Source organism: Heptranchias perlo, unplaced genomic scaffold (genome assembly GCF_035084215.1).
Source record: "Heptranchias perlo isolate sHepPer1 unplaced genomic scaffold, sHepPer1.hap1 HAP1_SCAFFOLD_1213, whole genome shotgun sequence".
NCBI lineage: Eukaryota > Metazoa > Chordata > Chondrichthyes > Hexanchiformes > Hexanchidae > Heptranchias > Heptranchias perlo.
The window spans coordinates 26,927-45,968 of NW_027138444.1; the positions used below are offsets into that span (position 1 = coordinate 26,927).

The following is a 19,042-nucleotide window of genomic DNA, read 5'->3' on the forward strand; positions in this document are numbered from 1 at the left end:
ACACTACTGTCCCCTGTACTGCTCTCTCTCTAACCCTACCCCTCTCTGTACTCCCCTCACACACTCCTGTCCCCTGTACTGCTCTCTCTCTAACCTCACCCCTCTCTGTACTCCCCTCTCACACTACTGTCCCCTGTCCTGCTCTCTCTCCAACCCCACCCCTCTCTGTACTCCCCTCACACACACTACTGTCCCCTGTACTGCTCTCTCTCTAACCCCACCCCTCTCTGTACTCCCCTCACACACTACTGTCCCCTGTCCTGCTCTCTCTCTAACCCTACCCCTCTCTGTACTGATCACACACACTACTGTCCCCTGTACTGCTCTCTCTCTAACCTCACCCCTCTCTGTACTCCCCTCTCACACTACTGTCCCCTGTACTGCTCTCTCTCTAACCCGACCCCTCTCTTTACTCCCCTCTCACACTACTGTCCCCTGTACTGCTCTCTCTCTAACCCGACCCCTCTCTGTACTCCCCTCACACACTACTGTCCCCTGTACTGGTCTCTCTCTAACCTCACCCCTCTCTGTACTCTCCTCTCACACTACTGTCCCCTGTACTGCTCTCTCTCTAACCTCACCCCTCTCTGTACTCTCCTCTCACACTACTGTCCCCTGTACTGCTCTGTCTCTAACCCTACCCCTCTCTGTACTCCCCTCTCACACTACTGTCCCCTGTACTGCTCTCTCTCAAACCCGACCCCTCTCTGTACTCCCCTCTCACACTCCTGTCCCCTGTCCTGCCCTCTCGATCCCTCCGTCACTCAATCCAGACACCTCTCCAGGGTTCACAGTACCTCTTTGAAGAAAGCTGTCGTGAAGTTGCCTCCCTCGATGGCCAGATCTCCCAGCATCCTTTTCTGATTGGCTTTTTTCAGGATGTTCTCCTCCACTGTCCTGTGACTGATCAGCCTGGGAGGGGGGCGGAGCAGAGAGCAAGACAAGAGGCTGAGACCAGGAGGGCACTCAGGGGTAAACCCTGTCCCCATGATCCAAACCGTCCCCGCTCCCTCTACCCAGGGCCTGAAGTGTAGACTGGGCACGGGTCACAAGATACCAGCGTCAGCGGGGGGGTATATATATAGAATAACAGATCCCCGGGAGTGAGTTACAGACTGGAATCTAATCGAGGGGTTCGGGGGGGTTTATATACAGAATAACAGATACCCGGGAGTGAGTTACAGACTGGAATCTAATCGAGGGGTTCGGGGGGGTTTATATACAGAATAACAGATACCCGGGAGTGAGTTACAGACTGGAATCTAATCGAGGGGTTCGGGGGGGTTTATATATAGAATAACAGATACCCGGGAGTGAGTTACAGACTGGAATCTAATCGAGGGGTTCGGGGGGTTTATATATAGAATAACAGATACCCGGGAGTGAGTTACAGACTGGAATCTAATCGAGGGGTTCGGGGGGGGTTTATATATAGAATAACAGATACCCGGGAGTGAGTTACAGACTGGAATCTAATCGAGGGGTTCGGGGGGGTTTATATATAGAACAGATACCCGGGAGTGAGTTACAGACTGGAATCTAATCGAGGGGTTCGGGGGGGTTTATATATAGAATAACAGATACCCGGGAGTGAGTTACAGGCTAGAATCTAATCGAGGGGTTCGGGGGGGTTTATATATAGAATAACAGATACCCGGGAGTGAGTTACAGGCTAGAATCTAATCGAGGGGTTCGGGGGGGTTTATATATAGAATAACAGATACCCGGGAGTGAGTTACAGACTGGAATCTAATCGAGGGGTTCGGGGGGTTTATATATAGAATAACAGATACCCGGGAGTGAGTTACAGACTGGAATCTAATCGAGGGGTTCGGGGGGGTTTATATATAGAATAACAGATACCCGGGAGTGAGTTACAGACTGGAATCTAATCGAGGGGTTCGGGGGGTTTATATATAGAATAACAGATACCCGGGAGTGAGTTACAGACTGGAATCTAATCGAGGGGTTCGGGGGGTTTATATATAGAACACGTGGTCCCAGTGCTCCCCGGGGACAGGATGAATTCCGTCTGCTCCCCCCCCCTCACCTGTAGATGTGTACGTCGCGGGTCTGTCCGATGCGGTGACACCTGTCCTGGGCCTGGGCGTCCATGGTGGGGTTCCAGTCGCTGTCGTAGAAGAGCACGGTGTCGGCCCCGGTCAGGTTCACGCCCACCCCGCCGCTCCGCGTCGACAGGATGAAGCAGAAAATGCGCTTGTCCGCGTTGAAACGGTCCATCAGGATCTGAGGGGAGGGAAAGGAAGAAAGAGTCAGCCGGGCAAAGGAAGGAAGGAGCTCTCCTTGATACAGGGCCTGTCACCACCGAGACTTACAACAGCCAGAGAGACCGATCGCTGGGCGGCTGATGGAACTGGGCAGGGACATCGAATCACAGAAAGCTACGGCACAGAAGGAGGCCGTTCGGCCCATCGTTGTCCGTGCCGGCCGAAAACGAGCCACCCAGCTTAATCCCACTTTCCAGCACTTGGTCCGTAGCCCTGTCGGTCACTGCACCTCAGATGGACATCCAGGTACTTTTTAAATGAGTTGAGGGTTTCTGCCTCTCCCACCCTCTCAGGCAGTGAGTTCCAGACCCCCACCACCCTCTGGGTGAAAACATTTCTCCTCAGCTCCCCTCTAATCCTTCTACCAATTACTTTAAATCTATGCCCCCTGGTCACTGACCCCTCTGCTAAGGGAAATAGGTCCTCCCTATCCACTCTATCTCGACCCCTCATAATTTTATACACCTCAATTAAATCTCCCCTCAGCCTCCTTTGTTCCAAAGAAAACAACCCCAGCCGATCCAATCTTTTCTCGTAGCTAAAATTCTCCAGCCCGAGCAACATCCTCGTAAATCTCCTCTGCACCCTCTCTCTAGTACAATCACATCTTTCCTGTAATGTGGTGACCAGAACTGTACTCAGTACTCAAGCTGTGGCCTAACCAATGTTTTATACAGTTCCAGCATAACCTCCCTGCTCTTATATTCGATGCCTCGGCTAATAAAGGAAAGTATCCCATATGCCTTCTTAACCACCTTATCTACCTGTCCTGCTACCTTCAGGGATCTGTGGACATGCACTCCAAGGTCCCTCTCTTCCTCTGCACCTCTCAGTATCCTCCCATTTATTGTGTATTCCCTTGCCTTGTTTGCCCTCCCCAAATGCATCACCTCACACTTCTCTGGATTGAATTCCATTTGCCTCTTTTCTGCCCACCTGACCAGTCCATTGATAGCTTCCTGCAGTCCACAGCTTTCCTCCTCACTATCAACCACACGGACAATTTTTGTATCATCTGCAAACTTCTTAATCACGCCCCCTTACGTTTAAGTCCAAATCATTGATATATAACACACAGAGCAAGGGACCGAGTACCGAGCCCTGCGGAACCCCACTGGAAACAGCCTTCCAGTCACAAAAACACCCGTCGACCATTACCCTTTGCTTCCTGCCACTGAGCCAATTTTGGATCCAATTTGCCACTTTCCCTTGGATCCCAAGGGCTTGTACTTTTCTGACCAGTCTGCCAGGTGGGACCTTGTCAAAAGCTTTGCTAAAATCCATGTAGACTCCATCAAACGAGCCACCCTCATCGACCCACCATGTTACCACCTCAAAAATTTCAATCAAGTTCCCTTAACAAATCCGTGCTGACTGTCCTTGATTAGTCCGTGCCTTTCTAAGTGACGGTTTATCCTGTCCCTCAGAATTGCTTCCAATAATTTGCACACCACCGAGGTCAGACTGATTGGCCTGTAATTACTCGGTCTATCCCTCGCTCCCTTTTTAAACAACGGTACAATGTTAGCAGTCCTCCAATCCTCCGGCACCACGCCTGTATCAGGTGAGGATTGGAAAATGATGGTCAGAGCCTCCGCTATTTCCTCCCTGGCTTCTCTGAACAGCCTGGGATACATTTCATCGCGGCCTAGCGATTTACCCACATTCAAAGATGCTAAACCCCTTAATACTTCCTCTCTCACTGTGTTTATCCCGTCCAATATTTCACACCCCTCCTCCTCAACTACAATCTCTGCATCGTTCCCCCTCTTCTGTGACGACAGACGCAAAATATTAATTAAGAACCGTACCCACATCTTCCACCTACACACACGGGTTACCTTTTGGGACTCTAATAGGCCCTACTCTTTCCTTAGTAAGGGTCAGTACAGGGGAACTGTCTGCACACACAGGAGCAACAGCCTTAAAATATATCGGCATGAAAATATCGACTGCAATGTTTGCTAAACGGGGACAAAAGGGTTAAACGACGAGGAGAGGTTGCACAGACTCGGCTTGTGTTCCCTCGAGTGTCGGAGATTAAGGGGGTGATCTAATCGAGGGGTTTAAGATGATTAAAGGATTTGATAGGGTAGAGAGAGAGAGAGAGAAACTATTTCCTCTGGTGGGGGGAGGCCAGAACCTTAAAATCAGAGCTCGGGCCGTTCAGGGTGTGACGTCAGGAAAGATTTCCTCACACAAAGGGGGAGTGGGAATCTGGAACACTCTCTTCCCCCAAAAAGGCTGCAGATGTTTGGGGGTCAGTTGGAAATGTTAAGACCGAGATGGATGGGCTTTTGTCGGGTATCGAGGGATTTGGAGCCAAGGCGGGTAAATGGAGCCGAGGTGCAGATCTGATAGAATGGCAGAGAACAGAGCGGAGGGGCTGAACGGCCGCCTGTTCCCAATGCCTGTCAGGGAAGGGAACCATTTACCCCGTACCCAGTCTCGGTCTAAGCACTACTCCAGACTCCTCGTACGTGGGGTGACCCTTCATTGGATAAGGAGGCTCAAGCCCACAACCGAGTGACCCCTCCGGCGCTCCCTCGGCACCGACCCTCCGGCGCTCCCTCGGCACCGACCCTCCGGCGCTCCCTCGGCACCGGCGCTCCCTCGGCACCGACCCTCCCTCGGCACCGACCCTCCCTCGGCACCGACCCTCCCTCGGCACCGACCCTCCCTCGGCACCGACCCTCCCTCGGCACCGACCCTCCCTCGGCACCGACCCTCCCTCGGCACCGACCCTCCCTCGGCTCCGGCGCTCCCTCGGCTCCGGCGCTCCCTCGGCACCGACCCTCCGGCGCTCCCTCGGCACCGACCCTCCGGCGCTCCCTCGGCACCGACCCTCCGGCGCTCCCTCGGCACCGACCCTCCGGCGCTCCCTCGGCACCGACCCTCCGGCGCTCCCTCGGCACCGACCCTCCGGCGCTCCCTCGGCACCGACCCTCCGGCGCTCCCTCGGCACCGACCCTCCGGCGCTCCCTCGGCACCGACCCTCCGGCGCTCCCTCGGCACCGACCCTCCGGCGCTCCCTCGGCACCGACCCTCCGGCGCTCCCTCGGCACCGACCCTCCGGCGCTCCCTCGGCACCGACCCTCCGGCGCTCCCTCGGCACCGACCCTCCGGCGCTCCCTCGGCACCGACCCTCCGGCGCTCCCTCGGCACCGACCCTCCGGCGCTCCCTCGGCACCGACCCTCCGGCGCTCCCTCGGCACCGACCCTCCGGCGCTCCCTCGGCACCGACCCTCCGGCGCTCCCTCGGCACCGACCCTCCGGCGCTCCCTCGGCACCGACCCTCCGGCGCTCCCTCGGCACCGACCCTCCGGCGCTCCCTCGGCACCGACCCTCCGGCGCTCCCTCGGCACCGACCCTCCGGCGCTCCCTCGGCACCGACCCTCCGGCGCTCCCTCGGCACCGACCCTCCGGCGCTCCCTCGGCACCGACCCTCCGGCGCTCCCTCGGCACCGACCCTCCGGCGCTCCCTCGGCACCGACCCTCCGGCGCTCCCTCGGCACCGACCCTCCGGCGCTCCCTCGGCACCGACCCTCCGGCGCTCCCTCGGCACCGACCCTCCGGCGCTCCCTCGGCACCGACCCTCCGGCGCTCCCTCGGCACCGACCCTCCGGCAGCGCGGCGCTCCCTCGGTACCGACCCTCCGGCAGTGCGGCGCTCCCTCAGTACCGACCCTCCGACAGCGCGGCGCTCCCTCGGTACCGACCCTCCGGCAGTGCGGCGCTCCCTCGGTACCGACCCTCCCACAGCGCGGTGCTCCCTCGGTACCGACCCTCCGGCAGCGCGGCGCTCCCTCGGTACCGACCCTCCGGCAGTGCGGCGCTCCCTCGGTACCGACCCTCCCACAGCGCGGTGCTCCCTCAGTACCGACCCTCCGGCGCTCCCTCAGTACCGACCCTCCAACAGCGCGGCGCTCCCTCGGAACCGACCCTCCGACAGCGCGGCGCTCCCTCAGTACCGACCCTCCGACAGCGCGGCGCTCCCTCGGTACCGACCCTCCGACAGCGCGGCGCTCCCTCGGTACCGACCCTCCGACAGCGCGGCGCTCCCTCGGTACCGACCCTCCGACAGCGCGGCGCTCCCTCGGTACCGACCCTCCGACAGCGCGGCGCTCCCTCGGTACCGACCCTCCGACAGTGCGGCGCTCCCTCGGTACCGACCCTCCGACAGCGCGGCGCTCCCTCAGTACCGACCCTCCGACAGCGCGGCGCTCCCTCGGTACCGACCCTCCGACAGCGCGGCGCTCCCTCGGTACCGACCCTCCGACAGCGCGGCGCTCCCTCGGTACCGACCCTCCGACAGCGCGGCGCTCCCTCGGTACCGACCCTCCGACAGCGCGGCGCTCCCTCGGTACCGACCCTCCGACAGCGCGGCGCTCCCTCGGTACCGACCCTCCGACAGCGCGGCGCTCCCTCGGTACCGACCCTCCGACAGTGCGGCGCTCCCTCGGTACCGACCCTCCGACAGCGCGGCGCTCCCTCGGTACCGACCCTCCCACAGCGCGGCGCTCCCTCGGTACCGACCCTCCCACAGCGCGGCGCTCCCTCAGTACCAGCAACCGGTTAACGGCGGGCCTGGATTCCGGGGCTCGAACCCACGACCGCCTGACTCCAGAGGTCTGTTGAACTACAAAGGCCGGCCATTCAGCCCGTTAATGTTCCCTCAGCAGACCGGGGGCTCGGTGCGGTTGGATCGCACCTCCGGACACCAGCTCCGAAAGCGGCGCGGCCCCACGCTGCCCCCCGGGGCACAGACGAAAGCCCCCTTGGATCCGCTTACCTGTCGCTGTTCCACCCGCGTGCTGCCGTCCAGCCTCAGGTAGATGTGACCGTGGAAGTTGAGGAACTGCTCCAGAATGTCCAGCATTCGTGTCATCTGGGTGAACAGTAACACCCGGTGCCCACCTGTCTTCAACCTGCGGAGGAGCAGGTCCAGAACCTGCAGCTTGCCTGTGGGGACAGATAGACAGAGCGGGAGGCGGGATTAGACGGAGCGGGAAGGAACGCACGAGGGACCCCCGCCCTCCTCATCCCACCGCGACGCCCCGGCGTCTCGGAGAGTCAGTCTCGGGAGCTCAGGTATATCCGGAGGGCTGACCGCACAGAGTTCCACAGTGCGGGGCCGGGCCGGGCCCTCCCTCGGGGCCGGGCCCTCCCTCGGGGCCGGGCCCTCCCTCGGGGCCGGGCCCTCCCTCGGGGCCGGGCCCTCCCTCGGGGCCGGGCCCTCCTGTGTGCATTTTCTCCAACACCAGGAGAGGAAAGTTACAGCCCCCCACGCCCTCCCTTGCTCAGACACCCACTCACCACAATCGTACTGGATGAGCCGGAGGTCTGGGAACTGGGTCCTCATGTTGCAGATGGTGCGGTGCAGACGGGCTGTCCTGGGCGAGAGCTGCTGATGGAGGGCGTCTGTCAGCAACATGTGATGGTGCAGCGAGGAGGGGTGAGGGTGGGAGACGTGCATACGGATAGCAGGGGCCTCCACAGGAGGTATAACAAAAATAAACCTACCGGGGGGAGAGAGAGAGAGATGTAAACAGGCGCATCACTGCAACAAGACAGACCCTGGATTCTCACCAAAAGGGTCAGATACAGAGTAAAGCTCCCTCTACACTGTCCCATCAAACACTCCCAGGGCAGGTACAGGGTTAGATACAGAGTAAAGCTCCCTCTACACTGTCCCATCAAACACTCCCAGGGCAGGTACAAGGTACAGGGTGAGATACAGAGTAAAGCTCCCTCTACAGTGTCCCATCAAACACTCCCAGGGCAGGTACAGGGTTAGATACAGAGTAAAGCTCCCTCTACACTGTCCCATCAAACACTCCCAGGGTCAGGTACAGGGTTAGATACAGAGTAAAGCTCCCTCTACACTGTCCAGTCAAACACTCCCAGGGTCAGGTACAGGGTTAGATACAGAGTAAAGCTCCCTCTACACTGTCCCGTCAAACACTCCCAGGGCAGGTACAGGGTTAGATACAGAGTAAAGCTCCCTCTACACTGTCCCATCAAACACTCCCAGGGCAGGTACAGGGTGAGATACAGAGTAAAGCTCCCTCTACACTGTCCCGTCAAACACTCCCAGGGCAGGTACAGGGTTAGATACAGAGTAAAGCTCCCTCTACACTGTCCCATCAAACACTCCCAGGGCAGGTACAGGGTTAGATACAGAGTAAAGCTCCCTCTACACTGTCCCATCAAACACTCCCAGGGTCAGGTACAGGGTTAGATACAGAGTAAAGCTCCCTCTACACTGTCCCATCAAACACTCCCAGGGCAGGTACAGGGTTCGATACAGAGTAAAGCTCCCTCTACACTGTCCCGTCAAACACTCCCAGGGCAGGTACAGGGTTAGATACAGAGTAAAGCTCCCTCTACACTGTCCCATCAAACACTCCCAGGGCAGGTACAGGGTTAGATACAGAGTAAAGCTCCCTCTACACTGTCCCATCAAACACTCCCAGGGCGGGTACAGGGTTAGATACAGAGTAAAGCTCCCTCTACACTGTCCCATCAAACACTCCCAGGGCAGGTACAGGGTTCGATACAGAGTAAAGCTCCCTCTACACTGTCCCATCAAACACTCCCAGGGTCAGGTACAGAGTTAGATACAGAGTAAAGCTCCCTCTACACTGTCCCGTCAAACACTCCCAGGGCAGGTACAGGGTTCGATACAGAGTAAAGCTCCCTCTACACTGTCCCATCAAACACTCCCAGGGTCAGGTACAGGGTTAGATACAGAGTAAAGCTCCCTCTACACTGTCCCATCAAACACTCCCAGGGCAGGTACGGGGTTAGATACAGAGTAAAGCTCCCTCTACACTGTCCCGTTAAACACTCCCAGGGTCAGGTACAGGGTTAGATACAGAGTAAAGCTCCCTCTACACTGTCCCATCAAACACTCCCAGGGTCAGGTACAGGGTTAGATACAGAGTAAAGCTCCCTCTACACTGTCCCGTTAAACACTCCCAGGGTCAGGTACAGGGTTCGATACAGAGCACAGCCCCCCCCGATCGTGAACCCACCTGTCAATAATGTCCGCCAGCTCCTCGATCCTGTCCTCGGGGTTGCGCACGGCCCCGTCCAGCGCCCGCGTGGTCCTCCAGTACGCCTCGGGACGGCGGGCCTCCCTGCCCACCTGGGCCGCCAGGCAGTGGGCGTAGCCCAGCCCCCGCCAGCCCCCGCCCTCGGGGGGACTCTCCGCCGAGGCGGGGGGAGGAGGAGCCGAGAGGGAGCAGAGCCGCAGCACCTCGCTGCCGTAGACGGGCGAGGGCGCGCACCGCCGCTCGTTGACCGCGAGGATGCGATCCAGACGCTCCTGCCGATGGAGACGGCGCTTCTGGTCCAGCGATTCCTGTAACGCAGGAGGGGAGGTCGGACGTCACTCCTCGGGCATTGTATTATTCTGCTGCTAAACCGGGCTCCGACATTGTATTATTCTGCTGCTAAACTGGGCTCCGACACTATTATTCTGCGTCTAAACTGGGCTCCGACACTATTATTCTGCGTCTAAACTGGGCTCCGATACTGTATTATTCTGCGTCTAAACCGGGCTCCGGCATTGTATTATTCTGCGTCTAAACCGGGCTCCGGCATTGTATTATTCTGCTGCTAAACTGGGCTCCGACATTGTATTATTCTGCTGCTAAACTGGGCTCCGACACTGTAGTATTCTGCTGCTAAACTGGGCTCCGACACTGTAGTATTCTGCTGCTAAACTGGGCTCAGACACTGTAGTATTCTGCTGCTAAACTGGGCTCCGACATTGTATTATTCTGCTGCTAAACCGGGCTCCGACAGTGTATTATTCTGCTGCTAAACCGGGCTCCGGCATTGTATTATTCTGCTGCTAAACTGGGCTCCGGCATTGTATTATTCTGCTGCTAAACTGGGCGCCGGCACTGAAGTATTCTGCTGCTAAACTGAGGGCACTGTACTATTCTGCTGCTAAACTGAGGGCACTGTACTATTCTGCTGCTAAGGAGGGAACGGCACTGTACTATTCTGCTACTGAGGGGGACGGCACTGTACTATTCTGCTACTGAGGGGGACGGCACTGTACTATTCTGCTGCTAAGGAGGGGGACGGCACTGTACTATTCTGCTGCTAAGGAGGGGGACGGCACTGTACTATTCTGCTGCTCAGGCGGGGGACGGCACTGTACTATTCTGCTGCTAAGGCGGGGACGGCACTGTACTATTCTGCTGCTAAGGCGGGGACGGCACTGCACTATTCTGCTGCTAAGGCGGGGACGGCACTGCACTATTCTGCTGCTAAGGAGGGGGACGGCACTGCACTATTCTGCTGCTAAGGAGGGGGCGGCACTGCACTATTCTGCTGCTAAGGAGGGGGACGGCACTGTACTATTCTGCTGCTAAGGAGGGGACGGCACTGTACTATTCTGCTGCTAAGGAGGAGGACGGCACTGTACTATTCTGCTGCTAAGGAGGGGGCGGCACTGCACTATTCTGCTGCTAAGGAGGGGGACGGCACTGTACTATTCTGCTGCTAAGGAGGGGACGGCACTGTACTATTCTGCTGCTAAGGAGGAGGACGGCACTGTACTATTCTGCTGCTAAGGAGGAGGACGGCACTGTACTATTCTGCTGCTAAGGAGGGGGACGGCACTGTACTATTCTGCTGCTAAGGAGGGGGACGGCACTGTACTATTCTGCTGCTAAGGAGGGGGGACGGCATTGTACTATTCTGCTGCTAAGGAGGAGGACGGCACTGTACTATTCTGCTGCTAAGGAGGGGGACGGCACTGTACTGTTCTGCTGCTAAGGAGGGGGGACGGCACTGTACTATTCTGCTGCTAAGGAGGGGGGCGGCACTGTACTATTCTGTTGCTCAGGCGGGGGACGGCACTGTACTATTCTGCTGCTAAGGAGGGGGGCGGCACTGTACTATTCTGCTGCTAAGGAGGGGGACGGCACTGTACTATTCTGCTGCTAAGGAGGGGGGCGGCACTGTACTATTCTGCTGCTAAGGAGGGGGCGGCACGGTACTATTCTGCTGCTAAGGAGGGGGACGGCACTGTACTATTCTGCTGCTAAGGAGGGGGCGGCACTGTACTATTCTGCTGCTCAGGCGGGGGACGGCACTGTACTATTCTGCTGCTAAGGAGGGGGACGGCACTGTACTATTCTGCTGCTAAGGAGGGGGGCGGCACTGTACTATTCTGCTGCTCAGGCGGGGGACGGCACTGTACTATTCTGCTGCTAAGGCGGGGACGGCACTGTACTATTCTGCTGCTAAGGCGGGGACGGCACTGCACTATTCTGCTGCTAAGGCGGGGACGGCACTGCACTATTCTGCTGCTAAGGAGGGGGACGGCACTGCACTATTCTGCTGCTAAGGAGGGGGCGGCACTGCACTATTCTGCTGCTAAGGAGGGGGACGGCACTGTACTATTCTGCTGCTAAGGAGGGGACGGCACTGTACTATTCTGCTGCTAAGGAGGAGGACGGCACTGTACTATTCTGCTGCTAAGGAGGAGGACGGCACTGTACTATTCTGCTGCTAAGGAGGGGGACGGCACTGTACTATTCTGCTGCTAAGGAGGGGGACGGCACTGTACTATTCTGCTGCTAAGGAGGGGGGACGGCATTGTACTATTCTGCTGCTAAGGAGGAGGACGGCACTGTACTATTCTGCTGCTAAGGAGGGGGACGGCACTGTACTATTCTGCTGCTAAGGAGGGGGACGGCACTGTACTATTCTGCTGCTAAGGAGGGGGACGGCACTGTACTATTCTGCTGCTAAGGAGGGGGACGGCACTGTACTATTCTGCTGTTAAGGAGGAGGACGGCACTGTACTATTCTGCTGCTAAGGAGGGGGACGGCACTGTACTATTCTGCTGCTAAGGAGGGGGACGGCACTGTACTATTCTGCTGCTAAGGAGGGGGCGGCACTGTACTATTCTGCTGCTAAGGAGGGGGGCGGGCACTGTACTATTCTGCTGCTAAGGAGGGGGACGGCACTGTACTATTCTGCTGCTAAGGAGGGGGGACGGCACTGTACTATTCTGCTGCTAAGGAGGGGGACGGCACTGTACTATTCTGCTGCTAAGGAGGGGGGACGGCACTGTACTATTCTGCTGCTAAGGAGGGGGCGGCACTGTACTATTCTGCTGCTAAGGAGGGGGACGGCACTGTACTATTCTGCTGCTAAGGAGGGGGACGGCACTGTACTATTCTGCTGCTAAGGAGGGGGGACGGCACTGTACTATTCTGCTGCTAAGGAGGGGGACGGCACTGTACTATTCTGCTGCTAAGGAGGGGGGACGGCACTGTACTATTCTGCTGCTAAGGAGGGGGGACGGCACTGTACTATTCTGCTGCTAAGGAGGGGGGACGGCACTGTACTATTCTGCTTGCTAAGGAGGGGGGACGGCACTCTGTACTATTCTGCTGCTCAAGGCGGGGGACGGCACTGTACTATTCTGCTGCTAAGGAGGGGGGCGGCACTGTACTATTCTGCTGCTAAGGAGGGGGACGGCACTGTAGGGCTATTCTGCTGCTAAGGAGGGGGGTCGGCACTGTACTATTCTGCTGCTAAGGAGGGGGATTCTGCTGCTAAGGAGGGGGACGGCACTGTACTATTCTGCTGCTAAGGAGGGGGACGGCACTGTACTATTCTGCTGCTAAGGAGGGGGACGGCACTGTACTATTCTGCTGCTCAGGAGGGGGACGGCACTGTACTATTCTGCAGTTACACAACAATTTGCATTCATATAGCACCTTTAACGCAGTAAGACGTCCCAAGGCCCTCCACAGGAGCGTAAATCAGACACAAAACGTACGTTGAGCCAAAGGAGACAAGAGATGGGGCGACCAAGTGCTCGGTCGAAGAAGTAGGTTTTTAAGGAGCGTCTTTAAGGAGGAGGAGGAGGGGGGGGGGCGCGACAGAGGGGGTTTGGGGAGGGAATTCCAGAGCTCGGGGCCCAGGCGGCTGGAGGCACGGCCGCCAATGGTGGGGCGAAGGGAGCGGGGGGGGGATGGACAAGAGGGCGGAATTGGAGGAGCGCAGGGGTCTCGGAGGGTTGGAGGGCTTCTTGGAGAGGTTGAAGGCGGCCCATCACCACCAACCTTCTCGAGGGGCAACTATTGGGGGGGGGGGTGGAATGGTCAATAAATGTCAGCCATTCCCACGTCCCAAAATACAACAAGCTCATTTCATGTACACCCGGGGAGGCAAAGGAGGGACTTCCACCCCATTGGGGGCAGGGGGGGGGGGGGCATGAAGCCAGGACCCCAGAGGTGCAACCCATGCCTTATCAGCAAATCCCAACCCCCCACTTCAACCCGTGGCATCATGCGGGCACGCAAAGAAGCTTACACCACGGCGGCCATCTTGTGACGGTTGACATAGCAAAAACTGAATGGGGGCCAATAAGGCAATTGGCGACGGTGAAGCCGCAGCGACGGGAGGTTTGGGGGTGGGAGAGTCACCCGCTCGGTGAGCTTACCAGGTGGAAGGGTGATCTGGGTGGTGGAGCAGGGTGCCGCCGCGGCCTCTGGGCGGCCAGTGAGGTAGATGTGAGCGGTGGGGCCTGGGGTAGCTCCGCGTCCTCCTTCTCCGACAGGGTGGGTCCGGCTACCACCAGTCTGGTCACGGTGGGAGCGGCTGAGGGCAAGAAAGAGACAGGCGTCACGTCAAGTCAGTTCTTCCATGGGGTGGGGTCCCTCCACTCGGGGCAGTAACGAGCGCAGTGCCCCCCACCCTCCACTCGGGGGGCAGTACCGAGTGCAGTGCCCCCCACCCTCCACTAGGGGGGGCAGTACCGAGCGCAGTGCCCCCCACCCTCCACTAGGGGCAGTACCGAGCGCAGTGCCCCCACCCTCCACTCGGGGGGCAGTACCGAGTGCAGTGCCCCCCACCCTCCACTAGGGTGGCAGTACCGAGCGCAGTGCCCCCCACCCTCCACTAGGGTGGCAGTACCCAGCGCAGTGCCCCCCACCCTCCACTGGGGGGCAGTACCGAGCACAGTGCCCCTCACCCTCCACTGGGGGGCAGTACCGAGCACAGTGCCCCTCACCCTCCACTAGGGGCAGTACCGAGCACAGTGCCCCTCACCCTCCACTGGGGGGCAGTACCGAGCACAGTGCCCCTCACCCTCCACTGGGGGGCAGTACCGAGCACAGTGCCCCTCACCCTCCACTGGGGGGCAGTACCGAGCACAGTGCCCCTCACCCTCCACTAGGGGCAGTACCGAGCACAGTGCCCCTCACCCTCCACTAGGGGCAGTACCGAGCACAGTGCCCCTCACCCTCCACTAGGGGCAGTACCGAGCACAGTGCTCCCCACCCTCCACTCGGGGCAGTACCGAGCACAGTGCCCCCCACCCTCCACTCGGGGCAGTACCGAGCACAGTGCCCCTCACCCTCCACTAGCGGCAGTACCGAACGCAGTGCCCCTCACCCTCCACTGGGGGGCAGTACCGAGCGCAGTGCCCCTCACCCTCCACTGGGGGGCAGTACCGAGCGCAGTGCCCCTCACCCTCCACTGGGGGGCAGTACCGAGCGCAGTGCCCCTCACCCTCCACTGGGGGCAGTACCGAGCACAGTGCCCCTCACCCTCCACTCGGGGCAGTACCGAGCACAGTGCCCCTCACCCTCCACTAGGGGCAGTACCGAGCACAGTGCCCCTCACCCTCCACTAGGGGCAGTACCGAGCACAGTGTACCCACCCTCCACTGGGGGGCAGTACCGAGCGCAGTGCCCCCCACCCTCCACTAGGGGCAGTACCGAGCACAGTGTACCCACCCTCCACTGGGGGGCAGTACCGAGCGCAGTGCCCCCCACCCTCCACTAGGGGCAGTACCGAGCACAGTGTACCCACCCTCCACTGGGGGGCAGTACCGAGCGCAGTGCCCCCCACCCTCCACGAGGGGCAGTACCGAGCACAGTGTACCCACCCTCCACTGGGGGGCAGTACCGAGCACAGTGCTCCCCACCCTCCACTCGGGGCAGTACCGAGCGCAGTGCTCCCCACGAGGAGCCTCACCCAGCGGGAGCGCGCACCGAGAGAGCCCGTTTCCCCGCGGGCGGTTACCTTGTTCGGCGTTGAGCGCGGGCGCGTGCACCACCCGCAGCACCGGGCGGGGGGCCGTAGAGAGGTGGGCGCCGGAGACGGCGAGGGCGGAGGCGGGCAGCTGGACCCGGGCCGGGGTGACCACGGTGGGGAAGCGGGCGGCGGAGACGGCGAGGGGCCGGGGGGCGTGCACGGCCAGCGGGAAACCTTCCTTGGGTGCCTGGCGCACCACGATCTTCACCACGCCCGAGCTGGCCATCACCGAACCGGGCACTGAGGACGGGGAGAGAGAGAGAGAGAGAGAGAGAGAGAGACACACAATTAGTGGCAGAACAAATCACATCCTCCTCCCCCCATCCCCAGATCGCCACATCCCCCCACCTCCCAGTGACATCCCCCAGACCCCCACGGCCCACGACAAACCCCCCAGGTTACCACAGCCCCCTCCGTTTCCCTCCTCACAGCCCCACAGCCGCTCCCCACCCCGCCCACGTCCCCAGCGTCCTTCCCCAATTCCCACCCCTATCCTGCGGACGACATTGCGTCGGATTCCTTGGCGCCGCTGCTCTCCCGACTCTCCGAGATCCCTTCTCCCTCGCTGTCTCTCGCGACCCGGAAGGATTAAATCTGATGGAGGGGGACCCGTCAGATACGGTCCTTTCACCCTCTGGGACCCGAGATCCAGCGCAGCCCAGACCGAGGAGGGGGGTGAAGAGCTCCTTTTGTCTGCAAGGGCCCTCTGCGAAACGAGTCAGAGACACCCACCCACCCACCCTGCGCACCACAGGGGGAGAAACAACCAGAGAGAGAGAGAGAGAGACAACAGCACAGAGAGAGAGAGAGGTCGAGATGTCATACCTTGAGTGGCGGTGAGCGGGACGGTCAGTCCGGGAGAGGCAGTAGCAGCAGTGGAGATTGTGGACTGAGGGCCGGCGACCGTCTGCAGGGAGGCCTGCACTCCCATCGTGGCCTGGGCGTTCTGCTGCGCCATGGCCTGGATCAGGGCCAGCTGGGCGGGCTGCCCGATGATGTGGTGCCCGCTGGTGGACACCAGGTGAACCACGTTGCCTGGAAGGAGAGAGAGAGAGAGGGGAGCGAGAGTCAGAGAGGAGGAGGAGGGGGGAGGGGGGAGGGGGGAGGGGGGAGGGGGGAGGAAGAAGGAGGGAGGGGGCCGCCCAGAGCCAGGTTTAATTACAGCCAAGGGCGCCATTGCTCCTGGAGTCAGAGAACGCGTTCCAGTTGGTGAACGACAGGCGAGGCCATTATCAGATCAGAGTCAGACGCATCGACGCCAGACGGCAAAATATAAACCGTCTCGGCTAAAGCTGTCGGCACCCCCCCACCGACCCCGGGTTCAGACACCGAGGTTTTCAGAAGCCAGCGGACCGGGAGACCCTCCCCCCTGCAGGAGTGGGCGAAGGGGACGAGGGGAAGAGACCTACCTTGGACTTGGCGGGGAGGGCGAAGGGGACGAGGGGAAGAGACCTACCTTGGACTTGGCGGGGCTGCCCGACAGCCACCTGCCGGATCTGCGTCCCGGCGAGCGTCAGCTTGTTGCCCCTGGATCTGGAAGGTGACGGGCTTGCTGCCCTGGGTGGCCTGGCCCTGCCGGTTGGCCAGCGAGGGCCAACTGACCGATGCTGACCACCTCCCCCGCTGGAAAGGGGAAACGAAACACAAGTCAACGGGTGGCAGACGACCGCCAGACAACCCCGACCACCTCCCTGCCCCCCTCCGACTCCCCCCTCCGCTCCCTGCCCACTCCCCGCCCCCTCCAACTCTCCGCTCCCCGCCAACTCCCCCTCTGCTCCCCGCCCCACAGTCCCAACACTCCGTCACCACAGGGCAGAGGCCCATCTCTTATTCCACCCGAGTTAATTTCGGCCCCCGCCCCGACGAAGTGGGATATTCAACTACATGGGCATCACAAACTGGCCCGATGCCCCACACCCCTCCCTGTAAAAGGAGAGGACAGACAGCAACAGCTCTGGGTGACCGCTCTCCCCCTCCACCATCTTCCCCAGGGACCCCAAAACAGCCCCAGGTGAGAACTGGAGCCCTTCTCCCCCGACGTTCCCTCTCCCCCCTCCGACACTCCTCCCGCCCCCTCCCCCCCCTCCGACACTCCTCCCGCCCCTCCCCCCTCCGACACTCCCCCCGCCCCCCCCCTCCCCCGACACTCCGGCCCCCCCCTCCCCCGACACTCCCGCCCCCCCCCTCCCCCGACACTCCCGCCCCCCCCCTCCCCCGACACTCCCCACCCCCCCTCCCCCGACACTCCCTCCCCCCGACACTCCCTCCCCCCCTCCCCCGACACTTCCCTCCCCCCCCTCCCCCGACACTCCCTCCCCGCCCTCCCCCGACACTCCCGCCCCCCCCCTCCCCCGACACTCCCGCCCCCCCCCCTCCCCCGACACTCCCCGCCCCCCCCCCCTCCCCCGACACTCCCGCCCCCCCCCCCTCCCCCGACACTCCCGCCCCCCCCCCCCCTCCCCCGACACTCCCGCCCCCCTCCCCCGACACTCCCCGCCCCCCCTCCCCCGACACTCCCGCCCCCCCTCCTCTCCCGCCGGGACACGACTTACTGGGTAGCCGGGCCTGCATGTCCGGAGACAGGATGAATCGTTGTGGGATGGCAGTGGCGGCTCCAGGCACGGTGAAGCCGGTGAGGTGCTGGGAGCCCTGGACCGGGGCGGGGGTCACCAGGTTGCCAATGGTGCCAGGGGTCAGCGTGGCGGTGGTGACCCGCACGGCCGAGAGGGGCAAGGGCCTGACCCCGGCCCCGGGGAGGTGGGGGGCAGCCACGGGGGGCACGTGCGGCCTGGGGGCGCTCAGGATGGGCCGGGGGGCGCTGGTCACCACGTGGGACAAGGTGAGCGGGGTCGGCAGACCTGGAACGAGAGACAAAGGCGGTAAGTTATAATCGGTTGGGGAGCAATCGCAACTCCCCCAACATCCCGAGGGCAACACAACACCCCCCCCCCCTCCCCACATCCCGATCATCTGCACGCTCTTCAACTGCAGGAGGCAGCGCGAAACGACCCAAATCAATCCTCGCTTTGAGGCCACTTTCCCCAGGGTTATCACCGCGAGAGGGAGGGGACTGAGAGACACCAGTCAGTGTACAGATATCTCCCTGAGAGAGGGGGGGACTGAGAGACACCAGTCAGTGTACAGATATCTCCCTGAGAGAGAGGGGACTGAGAGGACACCAGTCAGTGTACAGATATCTCCCTGAGAGAGAGGGGACTGACAGACACCAGTCAGTGTACAGATATCTCCCTGAGAGAGAGGGGACTGAGAGACACCAGTCAGTGTACAGAATATCTCCCTGAGAGAGAGGGGACTGAGAGACACCAGTCAGTGTACAGATATCTCCCTGAGAGAGAGGGGACTGAGAGACACCAGTCAGTGTACAGATATCTCCCTGAGAGAGAGAGGACTGAGAGACACCAATCAGTGTACAGATATCTCCCTGAGAGAGAGGGACTGAGAGACACCAGTCAGTGTACAGATATCTCCCTGAGAGAGAGGGGACTGAGAGACACCAGTCAGTGCACAGATATCTCCCTGAGAGAGGGGGGACTGAGAGACACCAGTCAGTGTACAGATATCTCCCTGAGAGAGAGGGGACTGAGAGACACCAGTCAGTGTACAGATATCTCCCTGAGAGAGAGGGGACTGAGAGACACCAGTCAGTGTACAGA

The 19,042-nt window shown here is 60.4% G+C and overlaps 1 protein-coding gene across 1 annotated transcript in view; it reads right to left on the reverse strand.

Moving 5' to 3' along the window:
* Nucleotides 1-18,226, reverse strand: part of LOC137308127 (helicase SRCAP-like) — a gene marked incomplete at its 5' end in the record, with an annotated part of 37,398 nt that extends 19,172 nt beyond the window's left edge. Inside the window, 12 exon segments of the mRNA XM_067977025.1 lie at nucleotides 798-912; nucleotides 2,051-2,247; nucleotides 7,080-7,249; nucleotides 7,604-7,806; nucleotides 9,325-9,653; nucleotides 13,771-13,928; nucleotides 15,357-15,608; nucleotides 16,194-16,403; nucleotides 16,825-16,894; nucleotides 16,896-16,958; nucleotides 16,960-16,991; nucleotides 17,921-18,226. Of these exon segments, the coding sequence (XP_067833126.1) occupies nucleotides 798-912; nucleotides 2,051-2,247; nucleotides 7,080-7,249; nucleotides 7,604-7,806; nucleotides 9,325-9,653; nucleotides 13,771-13,928; nucleotides 15,357-15,608; nucleotides 16,194-16,403; nucleotides 16,825-16,894; nucleotides 16,896-16,958; nucleotides 16,960-16,991; nucleotides 17,921-18,226 (2,105 nt within the window).
* Nucleotides 18,227-19,042: the final 816 nt, after the last annotated feature.